We start from the raw sequence: 27,745 nt of genomic DNA on the forward strand, positions 1-27,745 counted from the left end.
TCTTGATAGAGGAGTAAGAAAGGCCATAGAATAGTAACTCACACAAATATTGTAAACCCCAAGAACTAGCCCTAGAATGGGTGATGGTTATGTTGCTGGAACACAATTAGAACCTTTTCAGTTTGCTAATATATGATTTTCTAGTAGCAGAATTTCTTGCCTCCATTAGTACTGCTGTACATCCTCTGTAAGTAGATGCCTAAAATGAAATAAGGCCCTGTCATCCAGGCAGTTGATTGAAGTTGATTGATGCTGAGGTGTATTAGACACCCCTGTTCTTCAGTAAATCCTATCTGTAAGGAAGCATGTGGTAATTGCCCCTGGGCATTTCAAAAAGAAGGAAGATTCTGCAACAGCTTGTGAAGTTATATCATTCTGAATTTTGGCTCTGTCACAAACAGGTTTAGGAAAGAAAGATCCAGAAGTGGCCTCCAAACATTTTGTTTCTTCCATTGGCACTAAAACTCATTTTCCACTTGGGAAGGGAGAACTGTTTCTATCAATCCCTGGGACAGCATGTGATGGAGGACAGGTGGAAAAAAATAGTATGGTCTGGAGGAAGAGGAATTACTACCCAGAAAGGAAGAATTCCCTCCCATTGTCATATGTAACCTTGATTAATAATCTTCAGAACCCATTTGTTTGAGATCATCTGTTCCCAAAGAGAAAGTCGAGATTCAGGCTTTTTTGAAAAAAAAAATAGGGTCTGTCTGACTGGAGGGTGGAGAGGGGGACAAAATCTTTTAAACAGTCATTCTGACATATCAGACTGTCTTTGGTTTGGGGAGTTTCCAGAGTTATTCTTGGAACCCCCTTGTCTTTTCTTCTTAAAAGTCTGTTGATCTGTATTTTGTTGCTACTGTTTATTTTGTTTCATGCCAAAACTGGATATAAAGTTGGAGAATCCCTTGGAAAAATTGGAAAAGGAGGGCTGAAAATTCCTAGAAACTCCCTGTATATGCTTATCCCTTCAGTACACTTTTTGATCACCTACTTCCATGGTGGTGCAGCGGTGGCATTGTTGCCTCACAACAAGAGGTTCTCCCATTCAATTCTCAGCTTGGGTTGGGAGTGCCTTCTGTGTGGAGTCTGCATGTCCTCCCCGCGGTTGAGTGGGTGTTCGAAAGACATGCGTTGAATGGGCATGCCTTCATTGAAGGTTGGGCGTCGGGCTGGCAACTTGACACCATAAAAAAAACCAACTGCCAATCATTAGCGGACCGGAGTTCTGCTGTTGCGACCCCTAACTGGGAAAAGCCGAAAGACAAACAACAACAACACTTTTTGATCCCTCTGCAACAGAGGGGCCAAAACTAAATCCTTATCTAAAGGAGAATTAAAAATCTCATTTTTATCATCACTTGGGAAGTTCTGAGAATGTAGCCTTGCAAACCTCCTCAAAACAATGTCAATTACCATAGCTTTTGAAGAAGTATCAACAATCACACACAGACATTGTATACATTGAGTAGTGATTTGGACAATAGAAGAAATTAAATAATTTACATAATTTTTTCCTCAAGACGAAATTATAGACATAACATTGTTTATACTTTTACAATTAGTTAGGACAAACCTTAACATGTGAGCCAGACAATTTAGAATTCTGAAAATCAAAGTTGCAGACATGAACACATTCACATACCTCACAACTATACAGATTTTCACATAATGTCCAGATTTTTTCCTCATATTTTTGGTCAAATTTTCATAAAATTGTGGTTTTCTAGCAAATCAATGGCAAATTATTGAAGATCTAAGTGAAAAAATAATGACAGACATTTGAGTTTCAGATTTCATATGATCCAGAAAATTCATGCTAATGAAAAACCTGTTATTCTGTCTACTTTCTATGTTTGTATGACAAGTATTCAAAAATTGTCCCTATTTTTGGGCCTTTGTCCCCCATTATTTATGGCTTTTGTCCAGATTTCTTGCTCTAAGAGGTTGAGAGGTATGACACTTTCCCATACTTACCCTTTACATCCTTATCAGAAAAGTAGGACTGGAATTAACTAAGTGTTTAACAGCAGAAGGATTAACTAAAATTGTAGCTATAGGATCAGGTTTGGAAAGAGTATAAAAACTTTAAAAAGTTGAGAAACTTTGTACCTCCTATCTGCCTTCCCAGGGGCAGCTGGCTGACTAAAGAAAATTGCAGGCAGTAACACACATCATCCAAAACTGACAGAACTGGAGGAGCAGGTGCAGGTTCAAGAAATTCATTTTGTAACAGCTCACATTATTTTCTTAGGGCCTTAAAAGACTGGCACATTCTAGAAATAGTCCCATAGAAAAAGAACCCCACACAGGGAGAGTTAAAATGAGCTCTCCTCTGAGTATGAATCAGAAATCGGAGGAGAAAATCCTGTATCTGTCCCTTCATCCTCCTGTCCAGATTTAGAATCTTTAATCTCTTCAGGAAAGGAAGTAACCCTCTTTCTTTTACCAGAAACTGCTTTACAAGAAGGATCAATAACCTGAATTAATCCCTGAGCCAGACCCAGTAAACTTCTCCTGTCTGTTGAGGAGGAGTCAATACATATTTAGATTTCTGTTTTTTGACAAGAAAAATGTGACCAACAGTGTTAATAGCAGTAGTAGCTTTCTCAGGGATGAGCACAATATTCTGTCAAAATAGGGAAGCCTTCCCCATTCCCCTCTCACAGGACTGACAAGAGTGGCTCTCCCTTGCCCACTGAGGGGACCTCAACAGCCACAGATGATGTGGCTAATCCCAGATCCATAGTGGCAATAGGTGCTACACTGGAGGAATCCCAGGTAAAAGAGTGGTGTGAGATATAACTAATGGCTGCAGCAGAGTCACCTAGCTGTGACTGAGGCAAATTGCTAGCCTGCTGTGATTGTAAAGTCTTAAGTGTGGGATTGCTAGACTGTTTCTTGGTCAAGCCAAAACTGGCACCTCTTTCCCGTGGAAAACAAGCAGCAAATGCCAGTTAAAAAAGCCTTTAAAAGTTGCTTTTTTCACAGGGAAACACAATAAAAATCACTTTGAAACAATTTGCCAGTCCCACCAAGTAGAATAAATGTATTTTTTACACAGAAAAAAATGTTTTCAGTTACTTTAAACTACGTTTAAACTGACAGGAAAAAAAAAAAAAAGAGTTGCTGTTTAAAAGTACAGTACAGTCTTGTGACAGTCCATCAATATATAAACGGCTAGCTTTAAAACAATTTTCTTGAAGAGGAAAGTATAAATAATAAAATTAAATGGAATGTTTTTCCCCCAAAGGGAGCTTATCTGCCCAGCAAAGGAACAGTACAAGTCAATTGTCATTCCTCAAAAGCCTCAAGAGAGCATACGCTTAGGTGTCAGTAAAGCTCTGAAGGGCTTTGCACCAAAACTTGTCTTTTTGTCAGCACAAGCTGCATGACAGTTTGGGTGTGTGGAAGATTCCCTACAGTTTTGGAAGCTGGCCTCTGTTATATCCTTGGCAGTATATAACCCTATATAGCTAAGGCTACTGCAGCAGTAATCAATATGATCAGACACACTGAGAACATTAATATTTAACTGTAGAAGTGAAAAGTATTAATTAAATGTTACTTCTTTGAGTGCCTATTCTGTGACTTTGTTCCTTTGTTTCTGCCTATATTTCTGTTCCAGCATATCCAGATTGCTAGTAAATCTATATCTGAGATCAATTTGATTTTAAACCTTTAAATATTCACATACTTATATTTTTCATGTACAATGCAGCAGAGTGAGAACCTAAATGGAAAACCAACTTTGAGGAAGATTTGAAAAGTAGGACAGATGAGTATATTTGATATCTAATAAATACTACCTCAAGATTGGTGGCATTGGGGCAACTAATGTCAGTTTCTCCTGTTTCTCACCTGTGTCTTTCCCCATTCTTTTGACTAAAGAGACTTTGGTCAACAATATTTTATAGCTCAGGAATCAGCATATAGCTTATTTCATCAAAGCAGGACATGTATGGGTCCTCTTCTGTTAAAGATCAAGCAGATTCTTTGACCACAGCATTACTAGTTTTGCCTCCCCTCTATCGTTTGATGAGAAAATTAATTTTATATGCAGCACACCGAGTCTATTATAGATCCAGGCAAAGATTACTATGATACACGGTCCCTCTTTTCTAATTCTACACCAATGACACTACAATTAGGGAAGTTGTTAATTACATATGGAAATATTTTAGGTGAACAACAAGTGACCTTTTATTTCTTACTGACGCATATGGAGATAAGCATGAAGCAGTCGAGTAGTTTAACGATATTTCTAATTTAGGTTTCCAGCATCTTGATAAAGAGGCTGCTGCTCCTAAAATGCTGACAGGCTGTTTGCAGAACCCACAAATAAATCTAATTTGTATAATTTAACAGATGATCCTACTATTACTATCTCATTGTCTTGTGGACAGCACTGGGATACAGTCCTCCCTTTGGTATCACTGCACTGATTCAAAGGTAGGTAACAGCACTGGCAATTTAGGAGAACACAAAGCTGACTATATACAAACATAGTAAGTTTTGTGTTCATGTAATGAGTATATAAAAGGGGAAGGAATCTGAACATGTTAGAAAGTGAAAGCAAAAAGGCAAGTTTGAGAGGTAAATATGGAATGTTTAAGTTTGGGGGTTGTGTGCAATGTTGTTAATTTTTTAAGGAAGAAATATCACAGTTACTACATATGCAAGGTTGATTAGTGGATATGTGAAATTTAATTGCAGCACTTTGGGGGTGGTTTATATTACATAGTATATGTCCTGTGAGGCTCTGTATCTGGAAAAGACTGAGGGGTTGGTTAGGATAAGAATTTACAAGCATTTATATTCGATCAAGAAAAAAGATGAAAGGAATGCTCTATTTAAACATACAGAAGAGTGTACTAATTTTAAAAAGTTTTTATTCTTTGTTTTAGAAAAGTTTCACACAATGTTAGAGGGGGTAATTGGGAACTGCATTTGGAAAGGAAAGAGTTAAGGCAATTTAAGTGAAAGCTACACAATATCTTGTTATTAATCATAAGTATTAACAGTGTCCTAGTCCTGAAAATAGATAACATTAAATGAAAAATATTTTGTTTCAATTCTGTAAAAATATTGAAATATTTTTAATTATTCTTGGTCATTAGTGATGTTCTTAATGAAAATATTGTAATTATAAGTGTTTCTGTAGGGGTTTTAATAAATATTTACTTATGGGGGTACTTATAGGGGAATATGAATTTAATTTGGGCTCTGAGATTTATTATTGAAATATTTTTAATTATTCTTGGTCATTAGTGATGTTCTTAATGAAAATATTGTAATTATAAGTGTTTCTGTAGGGGTTTTAATAAATATTTACTTATGGGGGTACTTATAGGGGAATATGAATTTAATTTGGGCTCTGAGATTTATTAATATTTATGAAGTGCTTTTTATTGGTTGGTCAATTAATAAATGAGAATGTTATGTTATAAAATGGGGTTGTTTAATTGTTTTTACTGTTCTGATGCATTTCAGTACGGTATGAACAAGTGTTTAACAGCTGTAAATAAAGAGTGCTGCTGTGTTCCTGTAAGCATTTTTGTGGACTTTGGTGTGATAATATGCCCTGGTGTGGATTTGTTTGATTCTTCATTTAATGAATGTTTGAAGCAAGCTAATAATTGTAAATTCCTAGCAGAATTTAGTAACTTAATGCATAAGTTTGGACACTATTAAAAAATGTAGCATACTTTACTGTAGTAAGATTTTTTTTTTAAATAGAATGGAGTTGTACACGTTCTGTTGTTGGGATGGGATGATTGGCATTTTGAAAATCTAAGTATTCCTTTAGAACTAGGTTTCTATTATTTCTGTAAGCAAATTAGGGAACCCCATATAACAATGCTTTCCACTAGGTATAAACCTAAGTTACATAAACATGAATAAATCATGCTACTGAAACCAACCATTATTTAGGTAGCTAGTCTCTGCACCCTTCCCAGCCTAATACTTTCATTATCATGAAGTGGACAGAGAATATCTAGGTATGACCCTATTGTGTTACGAAATAATGTCCAAAAAACTGATGTACTAGAGGTTATTACATACCTCTTGAATGAGGTACAAGGATGTTACAAAAAGCCAAGGTTATAATTAATAATTATATGTAGATGGTTAAGTGAGCTGCATTCATATACACAAAATCTATAGCATATTTTCCAGAGATGCAGTATTCTTCAAATCTGGGCATTTTAATAATTTTACATTTTTATATTTTAACCCCAAAGTATAACCTTTATATCTTTTATTAACAGAATAAAGCAATTCTTTTATTTTGACTTAATCCTCATTATTAGAAAATACCTGCTTAACTTAAAATCAGTTATTGTTTTTTTAGTCATGATCTGTATCTATAAGGGAAAAACAAATTCAGTAGTACATGGCCATTACCAGTTGCACAGATACCCTACTAGAAAATTCAGCCTATCCTGATCAAACACCATGACTGTGGATTCTCTCTTTCCAGGAATTTAGACACTGTGTAATCAATTTACCAATTGATTCCTTTCGCTTGTAAACTAGACCTCTGTCATGGCCTTTTTCTTAGAAGACCGTGCTGGTTAATATTAAATTCAATGCAATAACATTCCCGGTCAACAAATGTTAAATAAATAAATAAATAAATAAAAATTGTATTCTGTATCTTCTCACAAAAATTTTGGAGTAAATGCAAATCAGACTTATTGGTCAGTAGAAACTGTGCTCTTTCTTTTCTGTAGATGAGTACAGCAAAAAATTGCTGCTGTATTCCAAATTTCAGGAGCAGCTTCATTGTTTGAAAGATTTGGAAGCAGGTACAAAAGATAATTTTCCAAATGTCTAGTGCAATACCCAGGAATCAGATCAGGCCCTATAGCACAGAGTTCCTTTCAGGTGTGTATAATGCATTTTTAATTTATTTTGGCTGAACTCAGGACAGTGAGAAGTAGAAAGTACAAGAGATAGCGCTAAATGGATTAACAAAATAAGCTCCAATCAAATCTTTAAAGATACTGACTAATAAAATATGTGTCCCTTTTGACAAATAGTCAAGAATCCTTGCAAATTTGGGAAGAGAATTTTACATCTGTTAATCTGTTTTCTGTGGTTGTGAATTACTTTACGTATATGGTGTTGCATTAAAGTTTTATACCCAAGTATCTGCTGAATAATATGCACACTATCAGGAGAAGCTTAACTAAAAATGGAAAAGAATTACATCACATTTTATAAGACTAGAAAATCCACAAACAAAGCAGCAAAGGCACTGAAACCAAACCAATAACCAGAAAACACGATAGTGCCCAAAAGACCAAGTAGTCGCTGTAAATGTCTCCACAAGAAATTTATTGAAATTCCACAAACGTTAAAAAATATTAACGCTCTTGTAACTTCAGTACATACAACGCGTTTTCGTCCTCGCACTCAGGACTTCATCAGATAAGTGTTGTTACATCTCATATACATTTGTATAGTTTTATTAAGTGGACAAACATTTAAAATCCAATAAAAACACATCAATTAATTCAAATTAACTAATCCGAAGCATCCTACTACTTAATATCAATGCCTATCTGTTTCAGGAAGTATAATCACAGTATCTAAAATTTAACCTTTTGTAACTCTTCGTCTTGTGGTGAAGTGATTTTTAAAGCAAACCCATCATCATATAATCCACACATTTGGTGTTTGTAATAATAAATACATAAATAAATATTAGTAAATATTATACATATAAAAATAATAATAAATAAATATTATAAAAATTGAATTTAATTCATATTAAAGATTTCTATATTAAAAATATGCTTAAAAAACCAATGTGTAAAAAAATTGTGTGTTGGTGCCCTCTAATGGGTAACTGAGGTAATGTTTTTGAATGAGTGTTTTATATCTTCAAAGCCCTCAATTTTAACAATGAGGAAATTGATAGTGTGTCATTTAGCCCAGGTTTGTTTCCAGCCTCTAGGTTAATCTGCCACCATAACTCCTTACTCTCCAAAATCTCTTCCCAAGGTCCCCCTCTAGTGTCCGGTCTTATTTGTTCTAGCACAAAAAATTCATATTTGTATTCTTTACAGTTTTGAGAGTGTCTAAATAATGCATTAGTTGGTTTCTTCCCAATCTCATAAAAATGTTCATACATTCTCCTTTTGAGACCCCTCTCAGTTTTACCAACATAGAAACTCTGGCATTTTTTACACGTTACCAGATATACCACACCCTTGCTTTCACAATTGTAAGACCCCTTGCTTCTTAACATTCTTTTCCTACTTTGTAAATAAACTTCACATTTATTACTAATAAAAGGACATTGTTGGCATCTCCCACACTTATATGTACCCAATTTACCTTTGTACATTCCCTTAGTGTTATTGACTCCTTTTTCTAGAATATTCTTAATGTTCTAAGAGTTCCTAAACACCAATTTTGGGTACATTCCACCTATTTCCTCTATGTCTGTTAGTAAGGAAAATTTGTTCCATTCATTTGTTAAAGTCCGTTTTATATTTTTGTTAACTCCATTATATTCTACCACTAGACCCCTTAAAAATGGGTTCTGACCTACCATAGATGTTGTTACTTGGTTGTTGTTACTTTTTTGCACTCCTATCCCAAGAATGGGCTTAAATCTGTGTGATCTACCCTTCTCCACTTCATTTCTTAGACGCGTTATAAAATCCTTAGGATACCCACGTTCTAAAAACATCATTTCAAGTTTTTCACACTCCTTTACAAAGTCACTTTCACAGCTAGTCATTTTTGACCCTCTTACGAATTGGCCTTTAACAATGTTGGTTTTACTATGTAGGGGGTGGGCACGACTATAATGTAGGAAAGAATTCACATATGTGTCTTTCCTATATATCCTACTTTCGAATCTTCCTTCTTGTCTATATATTTCAACATCCAGATACCTAAGAAAATCTGTGTTGACTGTGTATGTAAATTTTAAAAAAGTTGTGGTTTGACCCAAATATTCTAAGAATTCGTAGAACTTGTCAAGTCCACCTGTCCATATAAAAACTATATCATCCAGGTACCTGTGGTACATTGACCAATTTGTGTTGAAACTAGAATTTATAACAAACTTTTCTTCCCATTTAGCCAGCACGATGTTCGCGTACGTAGGTGCACATATTGCCCCCATAGAAACACCTGATTTTTGGTGATAATATTCACCATCAAAAATGATAAAATTGTATCTGAGAACTGTATCCATTAGGATAAAACTAGCAACCTTGTCTTCGTGACTCAAATTAGTATCTTCAAATACACTTTCCTCAAATAAATCCATTCCCTCACTGTGGGGTATACTTCCAAATAAGTCTACTATATCAACTGTAATAAACAAAGCATCTTCATTGTATAATTCAGGTTTTAACTCACCCAAGAATTCCCAGGAGTCTTTAATTATGGTTTTCTTATTAACCCATATGTGTTTAGTTTTAGAATCAACAAATTTGGCCAGAGGAACTGTCTTTGAACCCTCTGCCGCAACAATGGGTCTAAGTGGGGGGTTTTCAATACTTTTGTGGATTTTCGGGATGCCAAATACTGTGGCCATTCTTGGTCTAGTCACCTCCAGAAAATTAAAAGTTTTGTTGTTAATTACTTCTTCATTTAGTAAATCCTGGAGAATAATATCTATCTTTTTGTATGCCATATTGACCTCGTTTTTAGAGACCACTGAGTATTTGTTTTCTTCCCTGAGGATGGAATTCATTTTCCCTTCATATTCCATCCTTTCCATAATTACTATACCCCCTCCCTTATCTGGTTTCATCACCCTCACAGTGTCGTTGTTACTCAGTTCCTTGAGTGTTAAATATTCTTTTTTACTCAGATTAAATTTAGATTTGTATTTAACTCCTTCCTTTTGCTTCCTTACTTCATTTATTAGCATGTTCTCAAGGTTCCTGAGTTGGGGTATAAGGGGTGGGTTGTAAGTAGATTTTCTTTTTAATTCATTTTCCACTCTATTTTCTTTCTTAAACCCCATCCTAGTCCCTAAAACTTCCAAATTGATCTTTCTCATGAAAAGCTTAATGTCCATTATAGTTCATGTTGAATCCCCTTTGTGCATAGGGATATATTTTAGTCCTTTACTAAGCAAGGTGAAATGATCCGTGTTCAAAACCAAATTACTAAAGTTGTATATAGTGAAACCTTGAAATGTGTTTTTATTTTGTTCCACTATAATGTTGTCGTGTGCGGTCCTGTCTACCTATTTGGGGTCTGGGGGTATTATTCAATGAAATCTCCCCCTCCCCCTTCTCCCCCCCCCTCATTTGAAAATTTCCCTCTTTGTTATTTTGAGCTTTAAACTCAGGGAATTCATGTTCACCTAAAGGGGGGAATTCCACATCGTATGTGTTATCATACCACTCCTCTTCCTTATTTTCCTGAAATTTCCTATTATTACTATAATAATTCATTCTTTTGTCGAGGGGTGGTGTTTCCTTATAGTATTGGGGTGGTTTGGGGTAGCTAATATTATTTTCATATTCATTCATATCCCTTCTAAGTTTACCCATTTTTCGTTGAATAATCCCTTCACTTTTCTCATCTGTGTCCTTCCTTAATTCATAATATTTGTCCCTCTCTTCTCTTATCCCAAACAATAAATCCGCCTTAATGTGTGCATCAAGTTCCTCTATTTCTTTACTTAAAATAGTCTGCTTATTTGTATTGTCATGTATAATCAACTTAATGATTTCCAAGCCACAGTTGTTAAACACTTTAATTAAACTATCGTAAAACTGTGTACCTATTTGCACATTGTTTGGGTATTTATAAACCCTTAAGCCTTTTGGGACTATTTCCCTTCTTAAGCACTCATTAAGATAGGCATTTTCTATACTCAAAGTCCTATGTTTATACAACATCTTACTTAGTTTCACAATTTTAACTGAGTAAGTGTCACCATTTCCTAAGTCAAAATTCTGTTGTTTGTCAGTTTTAAATTTAGTATGAAAGTCCTTATTGAGCCACTCTTCCGTTGTTAGAGAGTTAAAATAAACAGTACCTTTGGGTGCTGACATATCAAAACGAGTCTTAGGTCTAGCTCCCATGTCCAAAAAAATAACATTCTCCTCCTCTTCTCTGTCCACTTCCAACAGTTTTGGTGTATCCATGGGGTTAAAAATACTTTCTTCTAACACACGCAGGTCGCCGGCTGTATCAATCTCGCCAATAAGCTCCCTCTTACGTTTCGTTTGCTTGCCACTAAACCCTTCGGTTCCGTTTCCCCTGGATTCCACCTGGTTTCTACTCACAACAAGGCTTTGACAGAGCGGTGTGAGCAGATCGATGAGTTCAGTGAGTTGGCCAATCAGCCTTCTCGATTGGCCAGCCTCTTCCTGCATTTCCGAAGTCATGAACAGTTCACAGCTGTACTTGGTCAAACTGGAAAATACAGAATCCACAAACAAAGCAGCAAAGGCACTGAAACCAAACCAATAACCAGAAAACATGATAGTGCCCAAAAGACCAAGTAGTCGCTGTAAATGTCTCCACAAGAAATTTATTGAAATTCCACAAACGTTAAAAAATATTAACGCTCTTGTAACTTCAGTACATACAACGCGTTTTCGTCCTCGCACTCAGGACTTCATCAGATAAGTGTTGTTATTGGTGTTTAGGAACTCTTGGAACATTAAGAATATTCTAGAAAAAGGAGTCAATAACACTAAGGGAATGTACAAAGGTAAATTGGGTACATATAAGTGTGGGAGATGCCAACAATGTCCTTTTATTAGTAATAAATGTGAAGTTTATTTACAAAGTAGGAAAAGAATATTAAGAAGCAAGGGGTCTTACAATTGTGAAAGCAAGGGTGTGGTATATCTGGTAACGTGTAAAAAATGCCAGAGTTTCTTAGTTGGTAAAACTGAGAGGGATCTCAAAAGGAGAATGTATGAACATTTTTATGAGATTGGGAAGGGAAAACCAACTAATGCATTATTTAGACACTCTCAAAACTGTAAAGAATACAAATATGAATTTTTTTGTGCTAGAACAAATAAGACCGGACACTAGAGGGGGACCTTGGGAAGAGATTTTGGAGAGTAAGGAGTTATGGTGGCAGATTAACCTAGAGGCTGGAAACAAACCTGGGCTAAATGACACACTATCAATTTCCTCATTGTTAAAATTGAGGGCTTTGAAGATATAAAACACTCATTCAAAAACATTACCTCAGTTACCCATTAGAGGGCACCAACACACAATTTTTTTACACATTTGTTTTTTAAGCATATTTTTAATATAGAAATCTTTAATATGAATTAAATTAAATTTTTATAATATTTATTTATTATTATTATTATATGTATAATATTTACTAATATTTATTTATGTATTTATTATTACAAACATCAAATGTGTGGATTATATGATGATGGGTTTGCTTTAAAAATCACTTCACCACAAGACGAAGAGTTACAAAAGGTTAAATTTTAGATACTGTGATTATACTTCCTGGCATTAATATTAAGTAGTAGGATGCTTCGGATTAGTTAATTTGAATTAATTGATGTATTTTTATTGGATTTTAAATGTTTGTCCACTTAATAAAACTATATAAATGTATATGAGATGTAACAACACTTATCTGATGAAGTCCTGAGTGCGAGGACGAAAACGCGTTGTATATAAGACTAGAAAACATATCAAAAGAGTGTGCAGTTCACTTTGTTGAACGTTCATGTGGTTGACAAAGTGAACTGCATGTTGATTTTAGCAAACACCCATGTTTCCAAATATTTGCTCTACTGAAAGAGATTAGTGGGTTTGATTTACAAAAATATGCATATATGTTAACAGGCTAGGTTCAGAGGTGGGACTAGGTAAGGGGATAGGTTTGTGTTGTGAATGTATGGTAATGTATTGTGAGTTATTGTGAGTTTCAGGACTGGGGTCAGAGTATCTGTTGGTTAGGGTTAAAGTTAGGGCTGGGTAAGCAGATAGTTTTAGTGTTGTGCAAGTTTGCATATGCATGTATGTATAGTATGTCCAAGTATATAGTGCAATGATACTGGTAGAGTAAAGGGTCTTTTGTAAGGTAATATGTAAAGATGGGGTTATCACATGAGTAATGTTGTACAGGGGTGTGTTAGTTTTGTTTTTTAATTTACCCGTTGGAAAAGGATAGCATTTGCTGTCTGTTCATTTTTGATAGGTGGAATGTTGTTGTTTTCAGTATTCATTTTATGGAAGTGTTGATATGAAGTCATTGTAGAGATTGCTGAGTTTTTAGTATGTGAACACATTTAAGAAAGTCCATTAAAAGGCGGTGGTGATGCAATAGATGCACCTGGAGCATTTGCCACTAGTTTTGCATTAAGACAGTGGTCTTGGCTGATAGAATCTTTTCCAGAAAATGTGAATGCCAAACCCCAGGATGCCAATTAGTTTGGATTCACATTTTAGCAAAACTAGTAGCAAATTGGAGATTTTAGCAAACTTAGAAAAGAAAAAAAAACACCTGCAGTAAATAGTTATTCCATGCACCTACATATCAGTTTTTAATAATTTCCTGTCTGCAAATTGTTAAAAAAAAACAAAAAAAAAACAGCAGTTACGCAGAAGTCACTACATGAAAGCTGTTTTGTGTTGTTAAGCATCCTTTGAAACAAAATTTCTGAATCAAAAATATCCTGGTGAGCACCTCAGCTCCTAAATTAATTCCTATCCCATCCTTAAATTAATTCCTATCCCATCCCTAAATCTAGAATGCAGTTTTCAGTCATACATTTTAGACTAGGACAATACTACCTCTGACAGTAAGGAATATGTTAGAAAACTAAAATTAATATGGGAACCTGCTTTGACATCTAGGAATGAAGTTCAAGCTGTAAATCAGCTTGCCCTTACTGTTTTAATGTAAAGCTTTGGGGTGAATGGCTGGCTACAAAAAGAGCCAGGTAAACTTGACATGAAAACAAGAAAATTGCTCCATGCCTATCAAATGACATTCAGGAACTAGTATTTGCAAAGATTATGTATCCCTTGATCTGAAAATGGAATGGACCTCCCTGAAGTTGACTATACATATGGGTCTGTTATTATGGGACTGCATATGTATTTATCAACATCATCAAATCCAAATATATTAAACATTCTAAACCATGAATAAATAAGTCCAAGGTGACCTCTTTGCTTAAGTTAGCAGAAGTCTTTAGGAAAAAAATCAGGCATGGAAGTCCAGCCAAATGGCAGCATATAACCCATTTAGCTTAGGCTTCTACAGCAGTGATCACTTTGAAGAACATTTAGAGTTCCCGGGAGGTAGAAGTAACCCAGATTAAATAGGAGGAGATACCAACCGAAGTTTGTAACTCTGCTGGATGATTGTCAGAACCCAAGAATCTGAGGTTATTGGATTACAAAGAGGAAAACAGTGGAAAATATTGTCTGCAATTTTGTAAAGATGGCTAAGGTGCAGATGAGAGGGGCGATGTAAGAAGCAGAGTGCCATTTTTTTTCTTTTGAAAGGAGGGTTCTTGAAGTCCCTCTCTTGTTTGTGTCACCTTACCATTTTATCCTTGTACTGGTGTTTAGAAAATATTTACTGGGTAAATTTAAATGGCTTTTGAAAAAGATAATTAGGGTTAGAAAGATATTTTATTTCATACTTGGGAAAATGAGGCAAAAACAGTTGCTTGACACCCTGCATTAGCCTGCCTCTTTTCCAGCTTCTTAAAGACCTCATCTGAGAAGTTTACAAACAGTAAATATTTATCAAGAGGAACAGTCAAAAGCTGAGCCCTCACTCCTTGTAGGAGGTTTTATAGTTCTAACCAGGCATTTCCACATATAGCAGTTCCAGTAGCAGCAGCCCTAGAAATGGTGTCAACAGCATTATAAGCACATAAATTGCAACAGAGTTAACCTTGTTTGCAAATTAGTTTTAGCCTCTTTAGTTGAGAAAGCTAACAAAAGTCTCTTGTATGTTTATATTTGGCAATTAATTGCCCTGAAAAAAAGTAGATGAAGCTTATACCTTCTTGCCAAACACTATCCAAGGGTTAGCAGAAGTGAAGGATTTTAAGCTTCTTCCCCTTTCAATGAATAAAAGCAGGGTCTGCACAAGGATTCCTATAAATAAACGTGTGTGAATCTGGCAGTCTTTACAATGTCAGTTTTTTGGAGGGAAACATATACTGCAGTAAAAGTGTCTTCTAAAGCTCCTAAGACAGGTGGAATGGCCAAAAGCTTTAGGGTGTCCATGCTAAGGAGTTAATAGTATCTTTTTTGTGACTCTTATACTTTCTTTCCTTCCCACTTAGACAAGTCTTTCACTCTGGAGATTGTGTCTCCGAAAGAGATTTCTTCATTAAGAAATTCAGAGGAATCTCCTCATCAGATTCAGATTCACATGCAATTGGGGAAGATAAATGACATAGTATAAGCCCTCGTGCTCAGAACCCAAGAGAGATTCCTGTTCAGAGAAAGAACTAGACCTATTTTTTCACAGGGGAAGTGGAGGAAGAAGCTGGAAGTGAAGGATGTTGGTATTGAATGGCTTTAAATAAGTCCTGCACAAAAATGTAACTATTCCTCCTCAGAACCTTTCTTAACAGTGTGGGCAGGTGGATGGGATAGGTGTTTTGTTTTATGTGTGCACATTTTTTGGAGTCTGAAGACATACTGCTTTGGAAGAGAAATTCATAGTCAGAACTTCCTTAAGTGAACTGCCAATGTCCTCTATCACTGGTACTTGGTGTATGCCTCCATCCCCTCAGACATGGTAAATCATAGTTCTGTTCTCCCTTCCCAGCGAGTTCTGCCTGACCTTCTGTATGAAGAGATTTTTTATATTTCCAAGCCATGGCAGCCTCCAGAGGGGACATGCCAGAGGGATCAGGAGAGACAGATTGATGGTCTAAAGGCTACACAAGTACCTCAGCAAAGTCATCAGTCTCAGACCATAGAAAAGAGTTAGACATCCAGGATTCAACATGTAATTTCTTTAGATAAATTTTACTTTTTGGGCTGAGGCAGGTCATCTTCTAATGAAGAATCCAATGAAATGGTCACATTCTCCAAATCTCTGATGTGCTTGTTTTCAATGAGAATTTTAATGGAGTTTAGCCTGCTCCTCGTAGTTTTTGGTGTAAAAGACATTTGGCAAGTCTTGATATCATACTCTTCACCTAGAGAAGAACACAGCTGGCATGCGAGTCCTTACAAAGAATATGCTTACTACAAAAACCTTTGCCCTTTCTGATAAACATAAGACTTTTTATAGTATTAAAAAAAAGAAAGGTTCTCCAGTGGAGATACATGACTTCCTGAAGTTACAGCTGACTGCATCTGCTGAAACTAACACAGCTGAGATAGCAAAAGTCTTAAGAGTCTTCATAACCATATGTATGGCAAGAAAGCTCTGGGGTTTGGCATGACTGTATGTCCCTGTTATACAAGTACATATTCTTGTGCTAAGGATCAGAATACATTTTGAAAAAAAGGAGCTTGAAGCCTTATAAACTAGCTGGCCATTCAGTATCCTTAACAGTATACTTCCCATATAGTTATGGCTACTTCAGTAGTGATCTAATGAAGAACATCTACAGATATAGCTGCAGCAGCAATCAAAATTAGAACTCAAGTTCCTTGAGATCAGACAGTGGACCTAGTGGTTTCCTGTACAGAACTCGGCAAAACCTAAACAAACATAATAATCATTTCAAGTAAGAATTACAATAAATAAATAAATGAAGAAGTATTTTTTTTCCAGAGCCAAGCCCATTTTTGCATGCACCTCTCATTTGGTGTGTAAAGTTCAGCTGAGTAAGTTGTACTTGCCAATAACAGTAAATATTCAAATTCATCACTACTGTAGTAGCCTTTAAGCTACATGAGTTGACTACCAAAGCCTATCCAACCTGGGAGGGGGAAATATACAGATCCAGGAGCACCTGGGAATGGTCCTAGCAAAGCCTGACCTGGACCTAGAAAACTTTAAATCCACTTTGTAAAGCTTTGTAAAAGTCTGTACAGAGGACTATATAACTTCCTTTAGAATACTTCTACATTCCACCTCATTATATAATTTCTTCAATAAAAAATACTAAAGTTCTCCAAGATGGTCTCCAAACACTACATACATGATATAATAATATTAACCTCGGTTTTATTTTCTGTAACTGTATCACTGTGAGACTTGGCAAAAAGGACAAACTAGAATTAGGTAGCAGCTTGTTTAATTTAAAAAAGATGATCAAAAAGGCCATAAACTGACCAGCAGAAGGCCATAAATTGTGATGAAATAACTGGTTAATTTAAAAAAATGACACCATCACTAAAGATCTTGGCATAATGATAGACAATAGATACATATAAATTTAAAGTGTCCACCAAGTAAGAAGTAACTGTTTATTGTGAATGCAACAAACTTTCAGAATAACAAGTGAAGAGGGGGACTCTCTCCAAAATGCTATGAAGACATTTCATAACCTGTACACTTTTAGTTAATCTAACTACAGTGGACTTCTACATACTCTGGGTAAGTTAAGAACACTGCGGTATTAAACCATTTCAGTGAAACTGACATGATCAGTTTGAACCCCATCAAACATATTTTAAAGACATGAAACCTAGAATTAATCAGGTGAAGTTGTGGTTAACCTTCTGGCTTTATCCATTACTATTAACGGTCATCCTTGTCCATTGCTGCCTAGCTGTCTCCATTCCCTTAATCTGCTGTCCTTTAAGTACCTGTTTAATTGCACAAAATTAAGTAATGCTTGTAGAAGATTTTGAACCCATTCTTTCCCCCATGACTGCTGTATGTTGCTTACTCTACATTTAGCAGCTGATTCTATTAATATACTGTTTTACCAGTTCAAACTGCCTGAAAGGTAAACAGCTCAAGACTTGTATTTTTTTGCACATAGTGATGCATATTTTTTTTTCACGTTTCACAAGAGTTTCAAGGCCATTTAGATCATAGACTGTACACCTTGCCAATACATCATTCAGGATTTACCTCTTTTCTCAAGGGGGGGAAGGCCAGTTAATCCTAGGATAAATTTGAGAACATGCATCCAAGCATCTACATTTAATCTAAAAGATATTGAGTCATATTGTTAAATCTGCAGAGAAAGTTTACTTCAGGAAATGGAGAGGCTCTGGATGATGAATCTCTCTCTCTCTCTCCATTGCATTACATTTATCTGCTGATGAAGGTTTAGAACTTTGGTTCAAGTACTAGCTGAGCTGTTTGACTTACTGACATATAGTAGGATTTGTACTGGCAGAATCAGAAAGGCACAGAACCATACCTCTCAACCTCTTAGCACATGAAATCTGGACAAAGCCTCAAATAATGGTGGGGGGGTACAAAGCATAAAAATAGGGACACTTTTTAAATATTGCTCTTACAAACTTTGAAAGTTGATAGACTAACAGGTTTGGCATTAGCATGAATTTTCTGAGGGATAAGAAATGTCTGCCAATATTTTCTGACTTCAATCCTCAATGATTTGCCTGCGATTTGCAAGAAAGCAGGCTAAAAATATGAGGCAAAAATCTGGGCATTCTGCGAAAATATGTACAGTTGAGAGGTATGCACATAACCCCTTTTGTTGATTGTTAATGCATGTCAGCCCAGTTCTATAAGCGTTTTTATTGCAGTGTGGTGCTTTGTAGTCTTTCATGTGCATCCACAGTGAAATCTGTTTTCATTCTCTGTATCCTATTTTTTTTCTGTGCAGTGACTGAAAGAGGTCTTTATAGATCAGGTAATTACCCTGTTTGCCATTCAGTTATTAAATAAAAATAAAATATGTCTAGAGTACAAATGTGCAAGGTTTATACATGATGTTTTTGAGCACCCCATTAAATTTCATAACTTAAATCAAAATTATTACAAGAAAAATATTTTCACCTCTTACTATTTTTTATATGTTCTACCACACCCAAACTTTTCTATTATAGCTGGTTTAACGAAACATAATATGTGGTATGTATAAACGTGCAGGTTCATTTGCTACTTCTTGCTGTAAACCTATAATGTTATAAAGTAACTAATTTTTTTCTGTAGCTGTAATTATAAATGAATAAGTTAATTTCTAACTACATTTTTTAACACCGGGAGTAATCCACATTTTTGGTTTGCATGCCACCACTATCCAAAATATAGCTATGAGTAAAGAGCTTGTTATAACATTGTTTCTTTTCAATTTTTATTATATTTTTAGCATCCATGAATCTCCTCATGGCTACACTATATCTGATTACAGTCAAAAAGTGACCTTACACACTGCTTGCCCATGTTCAAATGAGCACAAGCATTAAAAGCTCTGGTAATCTGCACACCAAAGACTGTACTTATCATGTGACCATTGAAATCACCTGAAACAGTACATACACAAAGCACCTGTTTAAGGGTTTCTGCACACCAACCCCACCAATATCTTGCATATTAACTCTGTGAAACCCACAAACAAGAAGACAGCAAAAGGTGGTAGTATGTAATACCAATTGTTACACCCTCTCCATGCTTGTATGATCCCCCATTTCAGTGAATATACAATGAAACAGGCCACTGAAGGAGTGGGATCTGATCAGTGTGGGTTTATTGATTTGTTCCACAGGAAAGTATCCTTTTACTATTCCAAGTCAGAAGAGATGTATGAGGAAGTATTCATTGTTATAGCAGATTTATATAACTTTTTTAAACCGTTTTTTGAATTTCTGTTTCTGTCCACCTTTGCTTAGTTGGGAGATAAGCAGAGAACTAACACTGTCCTTAAGGTCACCAAGTGAACAGAGACCAGACGCATTAATTCTTCTTCTTAAAACTGATTTCCTTTCTAAACCATGAATTTAATTACTTCATATTAGCCTAAGAAGTCTATAAACTTTGGAACTCCCCTCTTTATTTCTATTTGTTAACATATCGAACACTGTTCCACATGGACTTTTTTCATGTTCAGCCAAGGAGCACTGTCTGGTTAAATGACTTACTCAAAGTCATACAGTTAGACAAATGGTAGCTGAGGGAATAAACCCTGGACCACAAGATGCAGCTGGTTAACAGCTCATAGTCTTAAGCCAATGTGCCAACAGCCAAATGCAGATTAACTGACAGCACAAAACGATTTGCAGATGCTTTTAAACTGGTGGCTGAAATAACCAGATGAACTGTTGTTTACTTTGCAAAGGTATATAATACTGGCAAATAAGTGATATGTGAACTAACAGGTCTGTTTACTTTGTTTTAGGATGATCTTCACATTAAATTTAGTAGACAGACATCAAGCCCTCAAATCAGCACAAGTGCTTCACTATCACCACAGTCAATGGTTTTGTCAAAGACACCTTTACAACGATTACCTAGGACTTCTGAAGACAGCCCACCTGGAACATCAATTACAGCATCTTCCACAGAACCTTTACCTCGAAAGATTGAAAACCCACTTCTGAAAGACAGGGAGACAGATCCCCTTCAAAAAGCACTGATTCCTACTCTGTGTCTGTCTCCCACAGGAAGTAAGCCTGGATTCTCTTTAGAAAATCCAAGTACATCAAAAAGATTTACAGGTACACAAATCAGCGAGTTAAGGACATCAGTGAACAGAAAATCCCTTCGAGAAATCCCTGGAAACCCTTCAAGACTAGCAGCTGAACACAATGTAAGTGATTACATTATTTGAATATATAAACATTTTTCCCTAACTGCAGACCTTATAGCAGTAAATTAAGTCCATTACACAATAGTTGAAACGTTATAAATCACCAAGTACTTTTCTAGCTCTCATCCAGACTGCTTCTTTAAAAAGCCTGGACATGTTTGTATGTTTCTGCTTATGCCTTATGAAGCAGAAACTATCAGTGTTTAAGATTGTCTTTTATTATACAAGCCACTAAAATCCCATGAGCACAGTACATATTTCTCATATTCGCTACCATTAGCAAGTCGGATGGCATACTGTTTTATAATAAGTGAATCGGGGAAAAAATTTAGAGTTCAAATATTTGAACAGAATGAATAGGCCAATATGATAGTTTCCCTTACAGCTTGTTTCATAAACAATTTTCCCTATTTAATATACTTTCACAGATTTTATGAAAAAGATTAGTTATATTTAAACATGCAAATACAGCAAATTCTTATATGAACAATGTTATCACTTTTTTATGTTTATTTAAAAAAAAAAAAAAAAAAATATATATATATATATATATATATACAATGTGTCTGTGTATATGTCTACTGTTCATTCTCTGCATTTTAAAATGTATGTTTTATATATATATATATATATATATATATATATATATATATATATATATATATATATATATATATATATATATATATATATATATATATATATATATATACTGTTCATTTTCTACATTCCATCAGAGCTGACGATAGTTATAATCCAAATTCCTCAAACACAGGTTTCTACATTCTTACAGGATAACAGACATGATCTAGTCCAGTATTACATCCCTTTTAGCTGGATGGACAGATACCCCTTACCACACTTATATTCTATATTTTAAGTGATAACTTCTTTGGAGAACTTAAGCTTTTATAGCACCATCTTTCTGCTTTATATATAAACCACAACTCCTTTAAAATGTATACATACTTGAGGTATAGAAAAAGTGAAATCTGATTTGAGCATTCTGTACACTATATATGAATATGACCACAAGTCTGTACATGCATTTATCATGTAGTGGGGCACTGCAAAATTTTAAAAAAATGCCTGGTAGGACATACATGTAATGTTGCTGAAAAACATATTTATTTTTAAATTTTAAGTCCTAGCTATATGATACCAACACCACCCTCTCCTCCTTCATTCTCTCAAAAAAATGGAGTTGTCTCTAGCACTGTCATCCATTTCTTAGATCTTATCAAATAGGTATTTCAGAGTCAAAACTGACTCATATATATCACCTACTGCAGGCCTTACCAAATGAGTGCCCCAAGGCTCCATACCTGTCCCAGTATTGTTTTCAGTCTTTACTAACTAAACTCTGATCTCCTCAACCTTACTATCACTCTTTATGCAGATGACACTGTTATCTTTCGATCCAGTCCCTCATATTCAGCTGTTCAAACACAGGTTCCTTCTGTCCTCCTCCACCTCAATTATTGGATAGTCAAAGATAAGCTACTCCTAAACCCTATCAAAACAAAAAGTATTTGGAACCTCATAAAAGCTGAAAAAACTACTAAAAATCTCAACATTACATATCACAATGTTAGCCCAAAAGAAACAAATGTGTCCTATAAATACCTAGGACCAGTCACTTAACTTCCATAACCACCCTGAAAATACCTGGAAAAAGACCAGCCCTCTTTGTTCTGGTCCTGGAAAATATTTATTTTTCTCTCCAGACCAGCAAGAGCTGCAGTAGTCAAAGGAGTTGTTCTATCTCAACTCGAATATGGACTCCCATAAATACCCACAGCCTTCTACAAAAAAATGCCCTCCACTCTACAGTCCACTGAAAACAAACTCTGTAATTAATTTCCAATTCCTCTTCCTCCACCCCCATCCCACCTCCTGGAAAAACACTGCACTACATTCATCAAAGCCATATTGTTTTATGTCACCTATAGAATTAAGCTTCTCTAGGGTCTCTTCTTTTCAGACTGCTTCATCCAAGTGCCTTCCCACCTGTTCTTGCCAAACTCCTTAACAAAACTACTCCCTATAACCTATGCAACTTCTTCCAGTTGACTCCCTCACACCAGACTACCCAAATTGCACCTGTACCAAACTGCAAAGTACCTGATCACTCCTTCTCTATTCTTGCACCCAAACTCTGTCAAGCACACCCCCCACTGAAAAGAAATCTCCTCTTACACATTTTCAAAGCACAGTGCAAAAGACAATTCCATCAAATATCTGTCTGCATGTGTTTTTCTGATAGATACATCTTCTAACTCCTTCTTCAATTGCATCACATCTACTTCCACCCTCTTTTCTCACCTGCTGCTTACTTCCTATATGTACTCCTCTGTTAAAAATATTTGCTCATTGTTTCAGTAGTCTTTGTACCTTCTGTTTTTACTCCATGTTTGTGAATTTCTTCACCAAGGCTATGTCTGCAAATGTTCTGTTGTGATCATTGTAGTACCCTGGTAAACATACATAAATACAATTTATAATTATGCCTTTTAATCAGCCAGTGCAGTAGCTTAGCTTATCTAATAAGCTTAGGATGATAATTAGGTAAGAGATATACTCATCCTCTTGCTTCTGCACTGGCCTGTATGGCGTTTATATTAGTAAACCATATACCAAAGAGCTTCATGTATTTGATATCCTTGGGCATCTAAACTTTTGCAGGAATCAGCCACTTTTTTGTTTCTTTTATTTATCCCTTGTACCTGATCTAACTGTCTTTACATTAGCTTGAAGAAGGGAGGATAGTTATCTAGCCCTTAAAAAAGAAGCAACAGCTCAAGGGCAATTTCCAATTATGTGAGGACCTATACAGGTGTAAAGGATTTAGCAACAAAGGTAGCATTTCCTTCTTCCACAAAAGTAAAGAGAGGGAAGTCTGAGGGCATACATTTTTGGATCCCAATAGAGACTAAGAAATGGAAACCACCACAAATTGAGGATGTTTGGACATAACAATTACCCACATACATTTCTAAGAGGATGATGTGCTGATGCCATTGATTAGATGTGGTCTTAAAGGGAAAAAAGTGAAAAAAATGAAAGAAACAAGGTGGATGAGTGTCTGTATGCCATTCCTGATGGCCTGACCTTCTCCATGGTGCTTAATTAAGCCATATGCTGATGTGTAAATACATTCGAAAATAAATTACTCCTCCTAAAGGGTCAGTGAGTGCTAGTACGGACCTGAGGCAGTTGGAGAATTTCCTCTTCATTGCCTACAAGACATCATAGAACAGTATTTTTCCAACACATGCATGTGTGCAAGCATTCATATATGCACAGACACAAAAAAATCACAGTGTTTAAGGGTAGGAGTTCCAAAGCAGTCTTTCCTAATTGTCTAGCAAATTTAGCATTCAGTAATTTTATCTGTGAAGGTTGCTTACATTTTTGCTATGAAATGATTAGTAGACAATCTTACAGGTCCTAATTCTCAAAGGTTTCAGACCAAAGAAGTTACCATGACCACTGACACCCCTGGTTGACTTAGCCTAGTTTATGCCTACATTTGTAGTTGTCTTCTCACATCCCACTCATAATCTGATAAAAAGTCCATGTACTTTACCAGGTGATCTTTTAAGAACTGCTTGTTTACACATCTCCTTAGATAGTGAGTCAGTTACTAAGCTGAAAGTAGCACTTGTTATCCAAATTCTACTTAGCTAGTCAGTATTGATTCTGGTAATGGTAATGTGTATTAATCCTGCATTATAATGCTGATAATTTTGGTGACATCATTTAAATATACAGACCACCATAAAAGTGAAGAAAAATGGAATACAGCAATAAAAATCCTAGTGACCCAATGCCTTATTCTTTCATCAATGGAGCTAACTTTTTCTCTCTCTTTCTCTCTATTACACTGCATATAGATATACACATACATGTATGATTGCACACTTTCTTTTACCTCATTGTTGACTATCAGGCCCCTCTTGTACCAGCTGTTTCCTTATACTAGCTACTTATTCCCCTACAATCACCCTGTGGAGGGTCCTTAGACTCTGTATAGGATTAGCCTAGTAACATCTTATTCTTCAAGTGTTTTTTGTTTGAGAGACATCCAAAGGCAGGTCCATCATCTGGACAGCCATAAAATCAGTTTCCCAATTAAGTCCAAAGTAGAATCTGGCATCTGCAGACTTCCTACATTACAGCTGCCATACTCACACTTATGTAGCTGCTACGCAAAGTGCATTTTGATGTGTCAAGATATATCTACCTGATTACTGTGTGCTTAGTCTCCTGCCTCCACTAGACATCAGTCATGCCTACTCTCAGGATAGGTGAGCAAGTGTCAGCTATTCACTATATCTTTCCCTCATTGACTACTGTAGCATTTTATTTGGGATGCTAAATAAAATGTGGGTTGCCTGGGTCCCAGTTAAAGCTTTAGCCATCTCTACAATGGAGGTGACTCTGGTTCTTCTGCTGGGCAGACTACTTATCTCCCTCCCATTGACTCCTATTGAACTAGGGTTACTAGTTGGCCCCACGTCATCTGACATGCAATCAGGGATGCATCCCTATATTCCACAGAGACACAACTTAGTCCTTTTTGTTTCTGCTTAGCAATATAGATGTTGCCTTTTTTTGTGCAAAACATAGTCACGTTGAAAGTGACTGCAGAGACATCTTATTTTTAAACCATGAAGAATAATTTGCGAGATATCATTGTAAAAGGGTGTGATGTAATTTATCCAACATATAACATAATTTTTACTAATACACAAAAGCTACATGCAGCAAAAATTGAAGCATAATTTATTCAAATTGTTCTTACAGATTATAAATGAGTTTTTTTGTAAACAGGAGATATTGCAGCAGAAAAAATGGCGTGTTAACAGCATTTCAAAGTCATAGAATGATATGTTTTTATAATATTAAGTAAAATCACAGAGGCTAGTGAGACTGTGCAGCAAACAAGTTGTAGAAGTAAATGAAGGACCATCTAGGGGTCCATTTGAAAATAAGTTTCCACTCTTATACTCAAGCAACTATTAATATTCCTTTGTCACTTTCCAACTTTAACATCCAACACCATGTATTTTTCTCTTCTTTACCACAGCATTTACTCCACCATATTTTCCTAACTACCTACCTTTGATTCTCCTGCTAACACCCATTATTATCCCTCCAAACAGTAGTTACCATATCACTCATTCTGTCAAGTTCCCCACGCTTACTTTACCCGGTTCTGTTTAACACTACTATGCTATATTCTTTTCATTCAAAGTTAAGCTGCCCATATATATTCTCCATCTTCTCTCCATTACCATATCCTACCACATTTAGCATTCTAACTACTTCAGTTAATTACTTCTCATATATCAACATCATCTCTTTTTGGCTTATCCTGGTTAAGGTTCGCCACAGTGGAACAACGGTCCGTAGATCGATTGGCAGTGGAGTTTTACAGTGCCGAGTTGCCAGCCTGGTGCCCAACCTTCCACAGAAGGCACACACATGCACATACTCACACCTAGGGCCAATTGAGAGTGTCCAATCCACCTAAAGAATGTCTTTGGGATGTGGGAGGAAACCGGAGCACCCTGAGGAAACCCATGTGACTATATACATATATATATATATATATATATATATATATATATATATATATATATATACATGTATGCATATCTCTCTCTCTCTATATATATATATATATATATAATATATATAGACACACACACACACACACACACACATATATATATATATATATATATATATATATATATATATATATATAGTTATATTTATAAAACACTCATTTATCATTTAATAATCTACTCCTGCACCTTTCTAACATCTCTTCAAACTTTCACCAGTTTTACTTCTACTGCTTCTTCAAGGTAATATCAACGCTAACCCAGGTGCATCTATACTTTTCTGTATCCTTTTAATGTACAAAGTATAAGCAACAAAACTGACTAGATTAACATATTAATTTCCTTATGCAAGCCTGATTTAGTTGTTATCAAAGATTAATGAGTTAAGGCTAATGATCCTTATTTACAGGATTTTTTCCGTTTATAACTCTTTTTTTACCCCAGATAAAGCACAAGACAAGAAGGTGGAACTCTTCTTTTCAAGTCAGACTTAAATGTCCATCTACCTGCTCAAGGAAACACTCAAACAAATTATTCTAGCTGGCTACTCATATCCATTCTCTCCCACAAGAATACTGCAGTACATGTACTACATGTCACTGTAGCATATCTAGAACCTCGCTCCCCAAACTAAATATCCTACTAAAAGAAGTTCCTCCACAATACCAACAGTCTCATAATACTTGAAAAGTTCAGTCTCAGCCTGTTCAGTCCCATTTCCAGTGACCTGAATACCACTCAAATACAGTTTCAGCCTCACTCAGCTCATATCGCAACTTACTAGACCAAACCTCAAAATATCTTTCCACTCCCTCCCAGATTTCATATTTCCTAAAAAACATTCTCTTATCTCAGTTGCCACCATCCATCCACAGTCTTTCAGTGACCAATGCCCTATTAACTTTCATATCCATTACCCATATGTAAATGCACCCAAAACTCATCTTTCTGTAGTAAATCACAGAATAATATTAACAAACTTAAATCCACCTTTTCCGTAATCAACTGGTCACCAGTATTTAACTCATCTGATCCTAACACTACTGCAGAACTACTAACCTCTCTGCTGACCTGCAAAACTCCTATTTTCTAACAATCCAAACCTAAAATTAAGAACTGGTTAACCTATGAGCTTAAAGCTCTTCTACAACTCAGAGACAAGGTATGGCATTCTTGGAAAGCACTTCTTATTATTATCAGCAGACAGTGCTACATCCAGCTACCCAACATTGCCAAGCAAGAAATATGCTGTCATACAAGTCACTTGATAAAATCATACCAAACTTCAACTAATGAAGTCACCCAAAAGCTTCTGAGAAAAGGTCAACTATCTTACAGGATAGAAAAGCCTTCCCTCCATGAATTCCACATCCTCTCAACTTTCTGCCTTTTATTTCCTTTCTCCTTTCAGCAAACCTCCCATCCTTTTCTTTAGCCAATCTCAAACTGCATCTGACACTCACACCT

At 35.8% G+C, this 27,745-nt stretch overlaps 1 protein-coding gene across 1 annotated transcript in view; it reads left to right on the plus strand.

The window, feature by feature from the left end:
- Positions 1–27,745, plus strand: part of CFAP20DC (CFAP20 domain containing) — a 2,639,303-nt gene that overhangs the window by 1,975,141 nt on the left and 636,417 nt on the right. The window contains exon 13 of the mRNA XM_044076355.1: positions 20,232–20,642. Within this exon, the coding sequence (XP_043932290.1) occupies positions 20,232–20,642 (411 nt within the window). The remainder of the gene's footprint in view (positions 1–20,231; positions 20,643–27,745) is intronic.

Source organism: Protopterus annectens, chromosome 7.part0 (assembly GCF_019279795.1).
Source record: "Protopterus annectens isolate FY-2018-M chromosome 7.part0, PAN1.0, whole genome shotgun sequence".
NCBI classification, from domain to species: Eukaryota; Metazoa; Chordata; order Ceratodontiformes; family Protopteridae; genus Protopterus; species Protopterus annectens.